The following is a 15,000-nucleotide window of genomic DNA, read 5'->3' as shown; positions in this document are numbered from 1 at the left end:
ATAACCCAAAATACCCCAAGGTCCCAGAAGACCCCAAGGATGCAGAAGACACTGATGATCCAAAAGACCCAAACAATCCTGAGGAACCAAATGACCCTGAGGACCCAAACGATCTCGAAGATCCAAAATACCCCAAATACCCAAAAGAAGAGTAATTATGTCTCCTATTGAAATTGTCGACGGCGGCTTGCAAAGCGAGTCTCAAGGGCGGTGTACAGAAACGTTTTTTGCTGCGACGAGCAGCTCTATGAGAGGACGCATTGTTGTTCTTGTTGTTGGGGTGTCTTTTTGAAGAGCGCATGCGCATACACTCGGACGTGCGTTGGTATGAGGTAAGAACATCGTGGACGAAAATCGCGATTTGTTTGAAGAAACCAGAATAAATTTAGCAACAAAGACAACATGAATGTTTTCATGTCAATCTCGTCCATACATTACATTATATGTAATCAGTTGATGAAGCATGTTGCATCGCAAAAAAAGGACAAGACCAGAACTGAAAGACAAAAAGACGCTCGTGCATGCGTATAATAATTTAATGACTGGTCGAATTTGGTAGCGCATATTGCAACGGATATCCTCATGATTCTACACGTCGCAGCTGGTGACCACACTGTGGTCATTTTTCTCTTGTTTTTAAATAACAATAAATGCAAGATGCATGGAGGTGAAATTCGCTGCACGTGATGTGCAATGCTCATAGAGTAAAGAGTGTTTATTTACGTCTGTGGGATGTTTAATAAATAAAGAAGGTATAAGCGCACCTCACACTAGGCCGAGGCTTCAGACTGGTATGCTCACGAGGCTGCACCGTCAAATAAACTGTTTCAGCCTGTCATTTTTGACGGGCTTTCTACTAGTTATGAAAATAAGAACACTGGGATAAAGACAGGAATACGTGCTGTTTCCCAAACCACATTGTAATAGGAACATTACCTTGTGTCCCTTTTTGCCCCTCAGCTCGATGATGCCTGGACCAGATACCGGCACATACGTGCTATTCCCCGGAGGTCCTTGTTCTCCAGGGTCTCCCTGAAAGTCAAAATACAAAAAATATATATATATCAAACTCATGACATAATTACAACGCTCAATTCATCTAAACATTTGGGACTTGCCACTTTCACTTTTCATGCATTCCAGACATCCAGAAAAAAAGCACAATTTTATTTTTGAAACAATTAAATAAACATAAATTAAAGGTGTTAATCGTTAATTTGATTATGAATAGAATACGTTGGGCAAGATGGAGGCCTCTCTCCGCTCTCCCTCTTCCGTGTATAAGCCACTTAGTCCTGCGCTCAGTAACCTGAACGTCTGCACCGGTGAGCTCTCTGGCTAAAGGTAAAATGGGAAAGTTTTTAGTGATTGTTTGTTGTTGTTGTTGTTGTTTTGTATGCATTCCGTGGCTGCTGGCTGCATCATTTCTGGAAGTGTGGCTGTGCCGCTGACGCAGTTTCCCCTGTTCCCAGTAAGCTGGTACTCAATTGCCAACCTCGAAAGGATGACAAGCTGAGTCAACCCATCTGATGTTATTTCACATCACAAGGGCTCAAAGTCATGACCCTCAGGCCTTAAGCCAACACCTTTACCTTTAAGCCAACAGTTGGCTTTTCGGTATACTGAAAGAAACAAACAAGGAGGATTCTTACATATGGAGGAGGGGGCACCTTACCCCACCTTTCCTGTCAAGGGCATCTTGCCCCACCTGAGTTTACATAATCCGATACGTAAAGGGTGCCCCAGGATACCAAGGTAATGCTGCCAGGTTAATGGTGGCCACCCTGTGATTCCAAGAGCAGGCCGGTGTACCATATTTAGTTTTTGATCGAGAGGAACTTTGTTATTTAATTGAATGGTCAAGCATTCTTTGGATCGTGTTACCTGGTGAAAGGCAGTGTAATATCACAAGGGAATGGGGCTATTTACTTCCGCCACTGAAGGCGAATGGAAGCTGTGTTTTCACTCCTATCTGTTTGTCTGTCTGTGAGCAGGATATCTGAAACAGTTATGGACAAATTTTGACAAAATTTGGTGGACAGGTTGGGCGTGTGACAAGGAAGAATCGATTCAATTTTGGTGAAGATTTTGGTGAAGATCTGGATACGAGAGTTTTTTTGTTAAATAATTCTTAACCATTGCCAGCTGGGGCTAAAAACGATACATCACATGATATTTCAAAAAGTTATGAGTGGATAAAGACAACATTTGGTGGACAGGTTGGTTGTGTGACAAGGAAGAATCGATTCAGTTTTGGTGAAGATTTTGGTGAAGATCTGGATGCGAGAGTTTTTTTGTTAAATAATTCTTAACCATTGCCAGCTGGGGCCAAAAACGATACATCACATGATATTTCAAAAAGTTATGGGTGGATAAGGACGAAATTTGGTGGACAGATTGGGTGTTTGAGGAAAAACAAGCCGATTAGATTTTCAGTGGAACCCAAATGATGTTATTATTTAAACATGGTAATTTAAAATACCGCATTGACCACTTTTCAATGGTAAATTAATTGAATGTTCGATGTTATAACTGCAGCACAGATCTGAGGTTGAGATTTCTGATCTTGCATCGAATTGGACACTCAAGAACATACGCCACACGTACGTTGAGAGTTACTCATTCCATCTCTGAAAATGTGTTCTAATAATCCAAGGAAATGTGTTGTAACTTCCTGGTGCCATAACAGCTTGTGGAGCACTTCGTCCTCTGGAGGAACATTAAGCCGGCTGTCCGGAGGACAATAAAGATGACAACATGTCTCAAGAGTAAGCCGTTGGACCATGCCCAAACTTGTACCAGTCAAAGATGGAGTTGAACACCGATCCTGACATGTACAACTGTTGGGCAGCCTTATGATGGCGGCCATTAAAGGCGCATTCGTTGAATCCACAACTGCTCCTGTCACCTCAATCAAAGGTAAGTTTTCCGAATCAGATTTATCGTGTTTTTCTGTTTTATTTTGGTCCCGATGTTGATGTTTGTGTTTTTGTCCAACTTTCCATGTTAAATTGTACATTGCTCACTTGTATTGTCAAATTTGTGTGCCTGTTAAAGCCCGGCCTACTCATCTAGGGCTCGGCTAGTCTGCTTATTGCTTCTGTTTCTGTTTTCACCCCACGTTCTTCAATCGCGTTCACTCCTTTTCTCCCAACTTTCCTTTCTACCCAAATTAACACTCCCTCTCCCCCCCCCCCCCCCCTCTCTTCCCCCAAATGTTTTTTCCACTTTATCTTTCCCAAGAGTTTGCTTTTGTATCTATCTTGTCCACCTCCTGCATCTTCCCCTATCCGGCCGAATTCCTACCTGCATCCCTTGTTTGTCCGTCCTAACCCCGCTGTTTATGTGCCCCTCCTCCTTTATATTGTTGCGGTTTTGTGTTTTATAATAAAGGTTAATTTCCCCTCATAGTTTAGTTACACTACAACATGTAGCCTCGTTTAAGCTCAGTTATTTCATAGTAAATGTAAGCGTAGACCTTTCCTGTGTTTAGTTTTCCGTTGAGTAGGACAAGGAGAGTTAGGTCCTTTACGATGCCTCGATGCTTTGGGTTTTGGCGCGAAATACCATGAGGCCGGCCTGAACAAGTCGATCAAGGCCGAAGGAAGGCGGGGCAGGAGGAGTGGGAGTGACCGGTAAGCACGAGCCGCCAATCAGGGCTCGAGAGGAGTGACTTACCACTGCGGCAAAAGGCGGGGTTTGGAACATTCGATGCGGGCTAAGGGCGGGACGATATAACCCTGTGCCCAGAGACCCCACCTCAGTTATGAGAAGGGATGCGCCAAGTTATGAGAAGGGAGGCAGACGAGTTTATGAGAGGGAAAGCGCTCCGTTGAGTTACGAGAGAAGAGACGAGTTGAGTGACGGGGCAAATGAGTTGAGTTCTCAGTTGAGCTGGAGTCACAACCCCGAGGAGTGCAGACGAGTTGCGCTGTGTCGGTTATGAGAGAGAAAGTGCTCAGTTGTATTAATCGCGCTGTGAAAGACAGCCGTGCCGGGCCACAGACGTGCATATTTTCCTGCCTGCCTGCCTGCCTTTGCTGAGATACACGCCGCGAGGATTCTCCCGCCTGCCTGCCTGCCTTCGCCGGGACACGTGCTGTGACCGCCATAGGGCCACGCCGGGTGAGCTGTTCCTGGACGACCAAAGCCGGCGCGTTCAGCGCATGAACAATTCTTCCTTCATCCCCCTGTGAGTGTGAGTGGGCCCATTGTCTGGATAAAATAAGTAAGACTGCTTAAGACTGCCCTGTGTCTCTTCTTCTTTTTCTTCTACCATTGTACATTGTACATACATCATTGCGGTCCGGTCTGCGAGAGGACACTGGCGTTATTTGTTCGCCGCTTCTCCGACTGGGTCATTGTATATAGTCTGCTTTTCTTGTGGTCGTGGCGGCTTTTTGGCCGTTGGGTCTGCTCTCTGCTCGGTCCCGGCTCTGCTCCCGGCTTTGCCTGCCCGGCTCTTCCACCGTTGCCTCAGGCCCGCTCCCGGGGCGTCTTACGCCTCTCCTACCCTTTGCTGTCTTGTTTGCGCCTGCGGTTGCGCGTGGACGAGGGCGGTTTGCCGCTGGAACACCACGAGGCTGGGGAGAGCAAGACGCCCGGTTTGCCGCTACGGCCTTTGCTGTCTTGGTTTGCGGCTGCGGTCGTTTGCCGCTGCGGCCTTTGCTATCTTGGTTTGTGGCTACGGTCGTTTGCCGCTGCGGCCTTTGCTGTCTTGGCTTGCGGCTGCGGTCATTTGCCACTGCAGCCTTTGCTGTCTTGGTTTGCCGCTGCAGTCATTGAGCCCGGCCTGCACGTCCTTGGCCTTCACGTCCTGCACGTCCCGCACTGGCAAGGCCTGCTCGTCCTTGGCCTCGTCCTCGTCCTTCGCTCCTGCCTGGCATGGCTCTAAGGTACTCCGCCGCAAGGCTTCTTCTGCTCAACACTCACTCCACCCCATCATGCATCTCTGCAATCAAATACCACGGACTCCTGCGACGACCCAGATACATTCATAGAGGCTCCGGTCGCAAGTTTGTTTACTTACAAACAGGTTACACCATTCCCGTACTCTGGTCAGCTCAGCGCACTCCCACTCATCGACTACGTCATCACAGCAACGCACAAGATCGCGCCTCCTGTCTGCAAACCCTGGGAAAATCACCCGAGTTCATCCCCACCGTACAAAGCAACATGAAGCTCACTCTGTTCAATGCCCGGTCCCTCAACAACAAAAGCCACATCCTGAACGACGACATTCTGGACAATAAACTGGACTTTCTCTGTCTCACTGAAACCTGGCAACAACCTCTGGACTACTTCTCACTCAACCTCACTACACCCAATGGATATTCATACATCAATAAACCACGCTCGGAGGGCCGAGGTGGTGGAATTGCCGTAATTCACCGACAGGACATCAAGACCAGCCTCATCTCCATCTCATCTGCTCCATCATTTGAACACCTGGCTTTTAAACTCTGTGGTCAAACACAGTCAGTCATGGCAGTCGTCTACCGCCCTCCCAAACCACACCCATCATTCCTGTCTGACTTCTCTTACTTTCTGACCCAGCTCTGTTCCTTCTCCCCCTCAATCCTCCTCCTCGGTGATTTCAATATCCACATGGACTCCACTGACTCCACAATAACCACTGACTTCACTGATTTACTCACTTGCTTTAACCTCACTCAACATGTCAACTTTCCTACCCATAACCGTGGTCACATTCTCGACCTTGTCTGCTCTACTGGACTAATTTTGCACCATCTCTCTAGCTCCGACCTCACCCCCTCTGACCACTTAGCCATCACTATGACCATCAACATCCCCACCCCAGCACCAAGGCATTATCGCATTATCAACTTCCGTAAGCTAAACTCTCTTTCACCGACCTCATTCTCATCCACCCTCTCTGAAAAAATGTCCACTTCTCCCTTCGTTGACCTCCACACCCCTTCTGACATCACCGACTACTACAAACCACACTCTCTCCTTCTGCCTCGACCAGCTTGCACCTATAAAAACCAAAACAGTTTCTTTCACCCATTCTGCTCCCTGGTTTACCCCTGAACTCCACCTGATGAAAACACGTGCTCGCCAACTTGAAAGACTATGCAATAAAACAGGTCTCACAATTCACTCCCAAGTCTACAAGGACCACCTGCAGCACTACAAAGATGCCCTCTGCCATGCCCGCACCGCCTACTACTCTCAAATTATCCACTCTGTCTCCGGAAACCCAAAAGCACTCTTCTCTACAATAAACAAACTCCTCAGCCCCCTGGACACCACCACCCAGTCATTCACAGTAGACAACTGCATCTCCTTCCTTTCATTCTTCCAAAGCAAAATTGACAACATCTACAACAGCTTAACCACCACCGCACCTGCTCCCCCTCAAACCACCTGCCCCCCCTTATCCTGCCAACCCCTGTCTCAATTCTCCCCAGTCTCCCCTACTGACCTACTGACCTCTCTGAACTCCTCATAGGAATGAAAACTGCCACCTGTACTCTGGACCCCATCCCCTCCAGCTTTGTCAAGGCCTCCCTTCCTGCTCTCTCTCCAGTTATCACTGCAACAATAAACTCCTCCCTGTCTAAGGGCATCGTCCCACCATCCCTCAAAATTGCTGCTGTTACCCCCATTCTGAAAAAACGTGGACTCAACCCTGACACCCTAAATAACTTCAGACCCATCTCCAACCTACCCTTTCTGTCAAAAGTTTTGGAACGCGCTGTAGCCACTCAACTCAAACATCACCTCTCTGCCAATAACCTGTATGAAACATTCCAATCCGGATTCCGCTCCAACCACAGTACTGAAACTGCTCTCCTCAAAATCACCAACGACCTTCTCCTCTCCTCTGACGCCGGCAACCTCAACATTCTCATCCTCTTCGACCTCAGTGCTGCCTTTGACACCATCAATCACACCATCCTCCTCACCCGACTTGAAACCACCTTTAACATTACCGGCACTGCCCTCTCTTGGATCAAATCTTACCTCTCTGACAGACGCCAGTTCATCTCCATCAATAACTGCAAATCCCCAGCTGCAAATCAATGCAGCATCAATAACTGCAAATAACTGCAATGCTCCCCTCCCCCAAGGTGTCCCCCAAAGTTCAGTTCTCGGCCCCCTCCTCCTCATCCTGTACCTGTCCCCCCTTGGTCACTTAATCCGCCGTCATGGTCTCCAATTCCACTGCTTCGCCGATGACGTCCAGCTTTTCATCTCCACCAAGTCAATCTCCACCGCCACCTACTCTATCCTGACAAACTGCATCACCGAAATAAAATCCTGGCTTCAAATCAATTTCCTCAAACTTACCTATGATAAATCTGAAATAATCATCATTGGCCCAAAAACGCTCACCAAATCCACCCATAACTTCGCCCTCAACATTGACGGTTTCCACCTCACATCCAGAATCTTGGCATCATCTTTGATCAAACCCTCTCCTTCGACAAATACACTAAACAAATCACAAAGACAGCCTTCTTTCACATGAAAAACATCGCCCGTCTCCATCCATCCCTCTCCTCCACGGCTGCAGAAACCCTCATCCACGCCTTCATCACCTCCCGTCTGGACGACTGCAACAGCCTCCTCTATGGTTCACCCTCAATAATCATCAATAAACTCCAATACATTCAGAACTCTGCTGCCCGTCTACTCACCGATTCCTGGATCCGTGACCACATCACCCCCGTCCTTTATAAGCTTCACTGGCTCCCCTTCCCCCAGAGAATCCAGTACAAAATCCTCCTCTTGACCTACAAAGCCCTCCATAACCTGGCCCCATCCTACCTGACTGACCTCCTCTCCAGACACACTCCCACCCGCAACCTCCGCTCTGCTGGCGCCAACCTCCTGTCCCCCCCCCCCCCCCCCCCCCCCCGCCCATCCAGACCAAATTCAGATCCTGGGGGGACAGGGCCTTCTCCATCGCTGCTCCCACCCTCTGGAACTCACTACCTCACACCATCAGAGACTCCTCACTCACTCACCACATTCAAAACATCACTCAAGACCCACCTGTTCAACACTGCATTTAACATTTAACCCACAGCATTTAACCCCTGACTATCTCTTCTCCTTCTCCTTCCTTTTGCTTTGATTATTTACCTATTTATTTTTGTCTTTTTGCACTTGTTTTTTGTACTCTGTCAAAGCGTCTTTGGGCTTCTTGAAAAGCGCTATATAAAATAAATGTATTATTATTATTATTATATTATTACATTGTGTAAATAATAATTAAATCTGTTATTCCTTTGATTCGACCGCTTTTGTCTCTCCATCATTGACTTAGCATGGTACGAATTATATCGCTCTGATCGGGTTCCAATAACAAGGTAACAGCACGGACCACGTGGTACGCCATCCGCTCGGGTGTACTCAATTACGCGTGGTTCGTGCGAGACTCGATCCCCGCTTCCGCGGCGGCGTGGGTACTTAGGTAGGTGCGAAAATTGTCCCGAGACCCTTTCCCGCGTGTCACCGGAAGTGGCGACTCAGTCTCACGGTTCGAAGACCCAAGGAGAACAAGGGGCTTAATCTCCCCTTGGTAAGGGAACGGGCTTCGCAAAACCGCAACAATATTGTTCTTTTTTTCTATTGCGTCCTGCTCTGTTCTGTGTCCTATCCTCTCCATGAGCCTCGACTTTGTATACAAAAAGAGAAGAAATCACTGAATACAGGTAGATATATACACAAAGCGACAGGTGAGTCAAATAAGCACCGCAGAGTGATTCGTACCTTATCACCCTCCTGTCCTTGCAAACTGACATCTTCAAAACCCTGGATAATACAGACACATTTACAATTGAACATTTTACATTATGAGCCGGACTTTTGTTTATTTATTGTGTTTATGGAATTGATTTCAACAGTTGTGAAAATGAACATGTTTATCAAGGCTTCGACCAATGATGTCGAAAGTGGAAACATTCATGAAACTCCAGTACAGGGAGGGAAGGGACTTTGAGAGAAAGGGAAGGAGGGAAGGGACTTTGAGAGAAAGGGAAGGAGGGAAGGGACTTGGAGAGAAAGGGAAGGAGGGAAGGGACTTGGAGAGAAAGGGAAGGAGGGAAGGGAAGGGACTTGGAGAGAAAGGGAAGGAGGTTCAAAAGTCCCTCATTTTGCATAGGTTAGTAGACATACTTCAGATGTAACACCTGTGCTAGACTCTGTCGCTCCCAAATTGAATTGTTCAGTCACCAACGGAAGTGGAACACATGACTGACCTCACCAGGAAGTGCTTCATATCCACCATCTTACGTACATTAATGGATGCCATTCATGATGATTTAGTAGACAGATTTATTTGCATTTATTTATTTATAAAGTGAGCACAAGTCGGGTTTTTTGAAATCCTGAAACAACCTGAGACATTGAGTGAGCCATTAGATAGGCCTCACATTAAGTTTCCTCTGCTATTTTTTTCCCTTACTCGACCTTGTTTCACTCCATTGAATGTTTGGTGGGAATTGCTATCTTGATTTTTCACCCCAAGGTAAAGATAACATTTTTCCCAGATGGTGAATGAGTGATTGCCATTTTAACAACATGTGGTCAAGAAAGTGCAGGATTAGTCAATCATTTTTACCTTCATAACTGGCACCTGACTGACGGTTGCGTGACCACGTAATGTGCATGTGTCTGTCAACTGTGACCATCGGAATTCCAAACGTGCTTCGGACAGGTGTGAACTTAGGAAAGACCCCAGGGGTGGGAATCTTCTATCTATCAAAGCAGGGAACGCAGACCTGTGTACACTTTCAAGTCTTGTGTGGGCCTGCACCAAGTTATGGAATGGCCAACAGAAAATAATTCAGGTGAAAAATAACTCAGATGAACTGGATGTATGAGGATCATGGATCATGATCATGTATGTTGGTGTGGCGTTGTCATGTTATGTATAGCCACGGTCAGAGAGCAGCCAAGATCATGTATGTTGGTGTCGCGTTGTCATGTTATGTATAGCCACGGACAAAGAGCAGCCAAGATCATGTATGTTGGTGTAGCGTTGTCATGTTATGTATAGCCACGGTCAAAGAGCAGCCAAGATCATGTATGTTGGTGTAGCGTTGTCATGTTATGTATAGCCACGGTCAAAGAGCAGCCAAGATCATGTATGTTAGTGTAGCATTGTCATGTGATGTATAGCCATGGTCAAAGAGAAGCCAAGATCATGTATGTTAGTGTAGCATTGTCATGTTATGTATAGCCACGGTCAAAGAGCAGTCAAGATCATGAATGTTAGTGTAGCGTTGTCATGTTATGTATAGCCACGGTCAAAGAGCAGCCAAGATCATGTATGTTGGTGTAGCGTTGTCATGTTATGTATAGCCACGGTCACAGAGCAGCCAAGATCATGTATGTTGGTGTACCGTTGTCATGTTATGTATAGCCACAGTCAAAGAGCAGCCAAGATCATGTATGTTGGTGTAGCGTTTACATGTTATGTATAGCCACGGTCACAGAGCAGCCAAGATCATGAATGTTGGTGTAGCGTTGTCATGTTATGTATAGCCACGGTCAAAGAGCAGCCAAGATCATGGATGTTGGTGTAGCGTTGTCATGTTATGTATAGCCACGGTCAAAGAGCAGCCAAGATCATGTATGTTAGTGTAGCATTGTCATGTTATGTATAGCCACGGTCAAAGAGCAGCCAAGATCATGTATGTTGGTGTAGCGTTGTCTTGTTATGTATAGCCACGGTCAAAGAGCAGCCAAGATCATGTATGTTGGTGTAGCGTTGTCATGTTATGTACAGCCACGGTCAAAGGGCAGTCGAGATCATATATGTTAGTGTGGCATTGTCATGTCATCAGGTGTATTCTCTACCATGTCCCAGCATTTCCTTTGAAATACGATGAAGCAGAATCGGAGAATTTGTATTGGTTGGAAATGGTGTTTGCGTTGTGTGCAAAAGCCGAGATGGAAGGGAAGTGGTGTGAGAATGGTGAAGGGTAGGCAGGGACAGAAATACAAGTTTGTGTGGCAAGGGTGCCTGGAGGGCGTGAATGGTGTTGGTGTCCTGTTTTCTGAGGAGTTTGTAGACAGTGTGGTGAGTGTGACGAGAGTGAGTGAAAGGTTGATGATGGTGAAAATGATGATTGGAAAGCTCTTGGTGAACGTCATCTCGGGATATGCTCCGCAGGTTGGTCGGAGCGATGAAGAGAAGGACAGGTTCTGGTGTGCGATAGAGAAGCTGATGGAAAACGTGAAAGATGTGGAAGTTGTTGTGGGAGGAGGAGACCTAAATGGACATGTGGGAAAGAGTATGGATGGTTTTGAGGGAGTTCATGGAGGTTACGGATATGGTGTGAGAAATAGAGAAGGTGAAAGGATTTTGGAGGTTGCTGATGGAGCTGATTTGTTGATTTGTAATACTCAGTTCCAGAAAGAGGATAATAAGCTTGTTACATACACACGTCAGGTGGGTCGACGACAACCGTTGACTACCTGATGGTGCGTAGGCGAGATAGGGGGCACCTCCAGTACACAAAGGTGATCCCGGGGGAGGCGTCTGTTTCACAGCACCACTTGGTTGTCTGCGACATAAGGGTGAAAGGTGCGAGGCGAGCGAGCCGGGTGAAGTACCAACCGAGAATGAAGGTGTGGAGGTTGAAAGAGGTGACAGTAAGGGAGGCATTAAAAGAGGGGCTGAGTAGGGTAGAGGATGATGTAGTTGAGCTTTAAAGTGGTTGGATGTCAATGAAAGCTCGTCTGTTGGGAGCCGTTGGTGAGGTATGTGGATGGACAAAAGGACCACCGAGGCACTCGGAAACATGGTGGTGGGATGATGAAGTTGGAAAGAGGATTGACAAGAAGAGGAAGAAGTTCAAGGAGTGGCAGAAGGCAAAGGGTACGGGAACAGAAACAGCAGAGCATGAAAGTTATAAGGCAGCCAAGAAGGCTGCAAAGAAAGAGGTAGCAAAGACGCAGGAGGCATGGAGGAAAATGTTCGGAGAACGCTTGGATTTGGAAGAGGGTCAGAGAGTGGTATTCAGGATTGCAAAGCAGATAGCGAAAGAGAGGTGTGATGTGATGGGGGTGAGTTGCTTGAAGGATGAAGTGGGACAAATCGTTGTGGACCCAGATGGAATTAAAGGAAGATGGAAGAGAAATATGGAAATGCTGTTGAATACAGAGAATGAATGGTATGGCAACATAGAGAGTAACCCAGTTTTAGGACCGGCAGAGAAGATAACTGAGAAGGAAGTTGAGGAAGCGATAAAAGCAATGAAGAGTAGAAAAGCGGGAGGGCCGACGGGAGTTGTGGGAGATATGTTGAAGGCAGCAGGAAGTTGGGGTGTGAAGAGAATGACAGAGATCTGTAATCTGGTGGTGAAAGAAGGCTGCATTCCAGTAGATTGGGAACTGAGTACCCTCGTCCCTCTATACAAGGGGAAAGGTGACCCTCTGGAGTGTGGCTCGTACCGAGCGATAAAGTTATTGGAGCATGGAATGAAGGTATTGGAAAGGGTGTTGGAGAGGAGGATAACGAAGAAAGTGAAGATCGACGAAATGCAGTTTGGATTCATGCCAGGAAGAGGAACGACAGAGGCGCTTTTCATTGTGAGGCAGTTGCAGGAGAAGTACATGGAGAAGAGGAAGAAGTTGTTTCTTGGGTTTATTAATCTGGAGAAAGCATTCGATAGGATTCCACGCAAAGTATTGACATGGGCATTGAGGAAGTTAGGAGTGGAGGAATGGTTGATCAGAGTAGTGATGGCAATGTACAAAAGAGCGCGCACAGCTGTAAGGACGAAGGACGGGAACAGTGGTGAGTTTGAGGTGAAGGTGGGAGTGCATCAGGGGTCGGTACTAAGTCCACTACTATTTGTAGCTGTGATGGAGGTGCTGGCTCAGAACGTAAAGGAGGGTTTACCATGGGAGTTGTTGTATGCAGATGATCTTGTGTTGATTGCGGAAAGTATGGATGGGCTGAAGGAAAAGATGAACAAGTGGAAGGAATGTATGGAGACAAAAGGTCTGAAGGTGAATATCGGAAAGACGAAGGTGATGGCAGGTGGTAAAGCATGTGGTGAGGTGGAAAGAACTGGGAAGTGGCCACGTGCTGTGTGTAGGAAGGGTGTCGGAGTGAACTCCATTCAATGTACAATGTGCGCTGAGTGGGTTCATCAAAAATGTAGTGGTCTGAGAGGGTCATTAACCAGTGTGGCAGCTACATTCAAATGTAAGGTGTGCACAGAGGGAGCTGCAGATGGAGGAAATGTTGAGTTGGATCTTGGAGACGGCGTGAAGCTGGAAGGTGTGAAAACATTTTGCTACCTTGGAGACATGCTGAATGGAGAAGGTGGATCAGACCCGGCAACGGTTGCTAGAGTGAGATGTGCATGGAAGACGTTTCGGGAGCTGAGTGGCATGCTGATGAGGAGGGGAGTGTCGTTGAAGCTGAAGGGATAGGTGTATGCTGCATGTGTGAGAAGTGTTACGATTTATGGGAGCGAGACATGTGTAATGAACGTAGAGCAGCAACGAAGGCTGGAAAGGGTGGAAATGCGAATGGTTCGGTGGATGTGTGGAGTATCGTTGAGAGAGAGGAAGACAAATGATGAATTGCGAAAGATGATGGGAATAGAGCCTGTGATTGATGCTGTGAAGAGGAACAGGTTGAGATGGTTTGGTCATGTGTTAAGGAAGGATGAAAGTGACTGGTTGAGAAGAGTGATGGAAACGAATGTAGAAGGAAGTAGAGGACGGGGAAGACCGAGAAAGACTTGGCTAAAGATGGTGGAAGAAGAAATGCGGGCAAGGGGGTTAACAAGGGGAGATGCAGAAAATCAGACAAAATGGAGAAGATTGTCACGGGGACCGCAAGGCTAACCCCCGCTCTAGCAGGGAAAATGGCCTTTAAAATGCATGTTGTTGTTGTTGTTGTTGTAGAATTGGAGAATTTGGAAGGTAGAAAATAAGAGAGAGAATGGGGACGAGTCGAGACTGAGGGAAAGTTAAGGGGACGTGGGGGGTCGTGTGGGGGACGTGGGGAGTGCATGTATGGCAAGTGTGGGGTAAAAGTGTGGGAGTGTAATAATATTGTGACATCTTACATCGTTCACATGTAAACACATCCAGCATTACTACAAGTCCGGCAATGGATATTGAGGTTAAAATAGAGGCCTTACCGTGTCTCCTGGGAGTCCGATTGGTCCTGGGTAACCCTGGATAAGAGAATGAAGTAAAGGTATAAACATGACGAACACATTGGTTTCTCACTTAAACTTATCTATAAAGTGAGGAAAAAGGTTTTAGCAATATGTAATACTAAATCCGATGCCTGTTCTACACCTGGGGAAATCTAAGTATGTGTGTGGGGGGGGGGGAGGGGATCAGGTGGAAAGGGGGGCAGGAAGGGGGGAGGTGTCGCTTTTTTTTACTGCCGTGAACAAACTTTAGTCCTGCAACAAACTGTGATGTCATATCCTTTTTCTGGGCTCTGCCACCTATTTGGCGCACTGAATTGAAAATATATAGAATGACCATTGCCATTCACACCACACACGTGGAGATGTAGTTACCGGGCGCCATCTTGGTTGGCACTCGATGCTGGACGATGGTGATTTCCGTCATGTGTTTGCACGTAATTCAGAGCGAAAAGCGATTGAGCTTTTTCACCTTTTGTGCGATCGTTTTTCGATGGGAGTTACTTCAACACTTTCCTTTATCCTTTCCTTTTCACAAAAAAAAAAATTCGAGAACAAATATTGTTAATTTGGGAGCGTGAAGAACTCGGTGTAGTAGGTTCAGGCATCTCCTTCAATCAAGTGGTTTATTAAAGACAATACCAAGCTCACAGAGCACACGGCCATCACGACGAGCCGCCATCAACCACCGAAGCCACGCCCCCAAGACGTCCCTCGGCAGTCCGTAGTACCAATCACAACACTCGTGACTCGGGACATTTTCATGAAACTTGCGAAGAGTCTGTCCAAATTATTTCACAATGATTTGTTTTTGGTCAAAATTGAAAACATGAATTTA

At 46.8% G+C, this 15,000-nt stretch overlaps 1 protein-coding gene across 2 annotated transcripts in view; it reads right to left on the bottom strand.

Annotated features, from left to right (window-relative positions):
• The window catches only part of COL4A6 (collagen type IV alpha 6 chain), a 576,802-nt gene that overhangs the window by 223,380 nt on the left and 338,422 nt on the right, over positions 1 to 15,000 (bottom strand). For both annotated transcript variants that reach the window (XM_078778521.1, XM_078778522.1), the window contains exons 10-12: positions 14,145 to 14,180; positions 8,746 to 8,787; positions 937 to 1,032 (exon numbers count right to left, since the gene is read on the bottom strand). In XM_078778521.1, the coding sequence (XP_078634647.1) occupies positions 937 to 1,032; positions 8,746 to 8,787; positions 14,145 to 14,180 (174 nt within the window). The remainder of the gene's footprint in view (positions 1 to 936; positions 1,033 to 8,745; positions 8,788 to 14,144; positions 14,181 to 15,000) is intronic.

This window comes from Myxine glutinosa, chromosome 5, assembly GCF_964187855.1.
Source record: "Myxine glutinosa chromosome 5, kmMyxGlut1.1, whole genome shotgun sequence".
In the NCBI taxonomy this organism is placed as follows: Eukaryota; Metazoa; Chordata; class Myxini; order Myxiniformes; family Myxinidae; genus Myxine; species Myxine glutinosa.
Note: the sequence above shows the minus strand (reverse complement) of the source record. Positions and strands in the feature narration are given on the sequence as shown.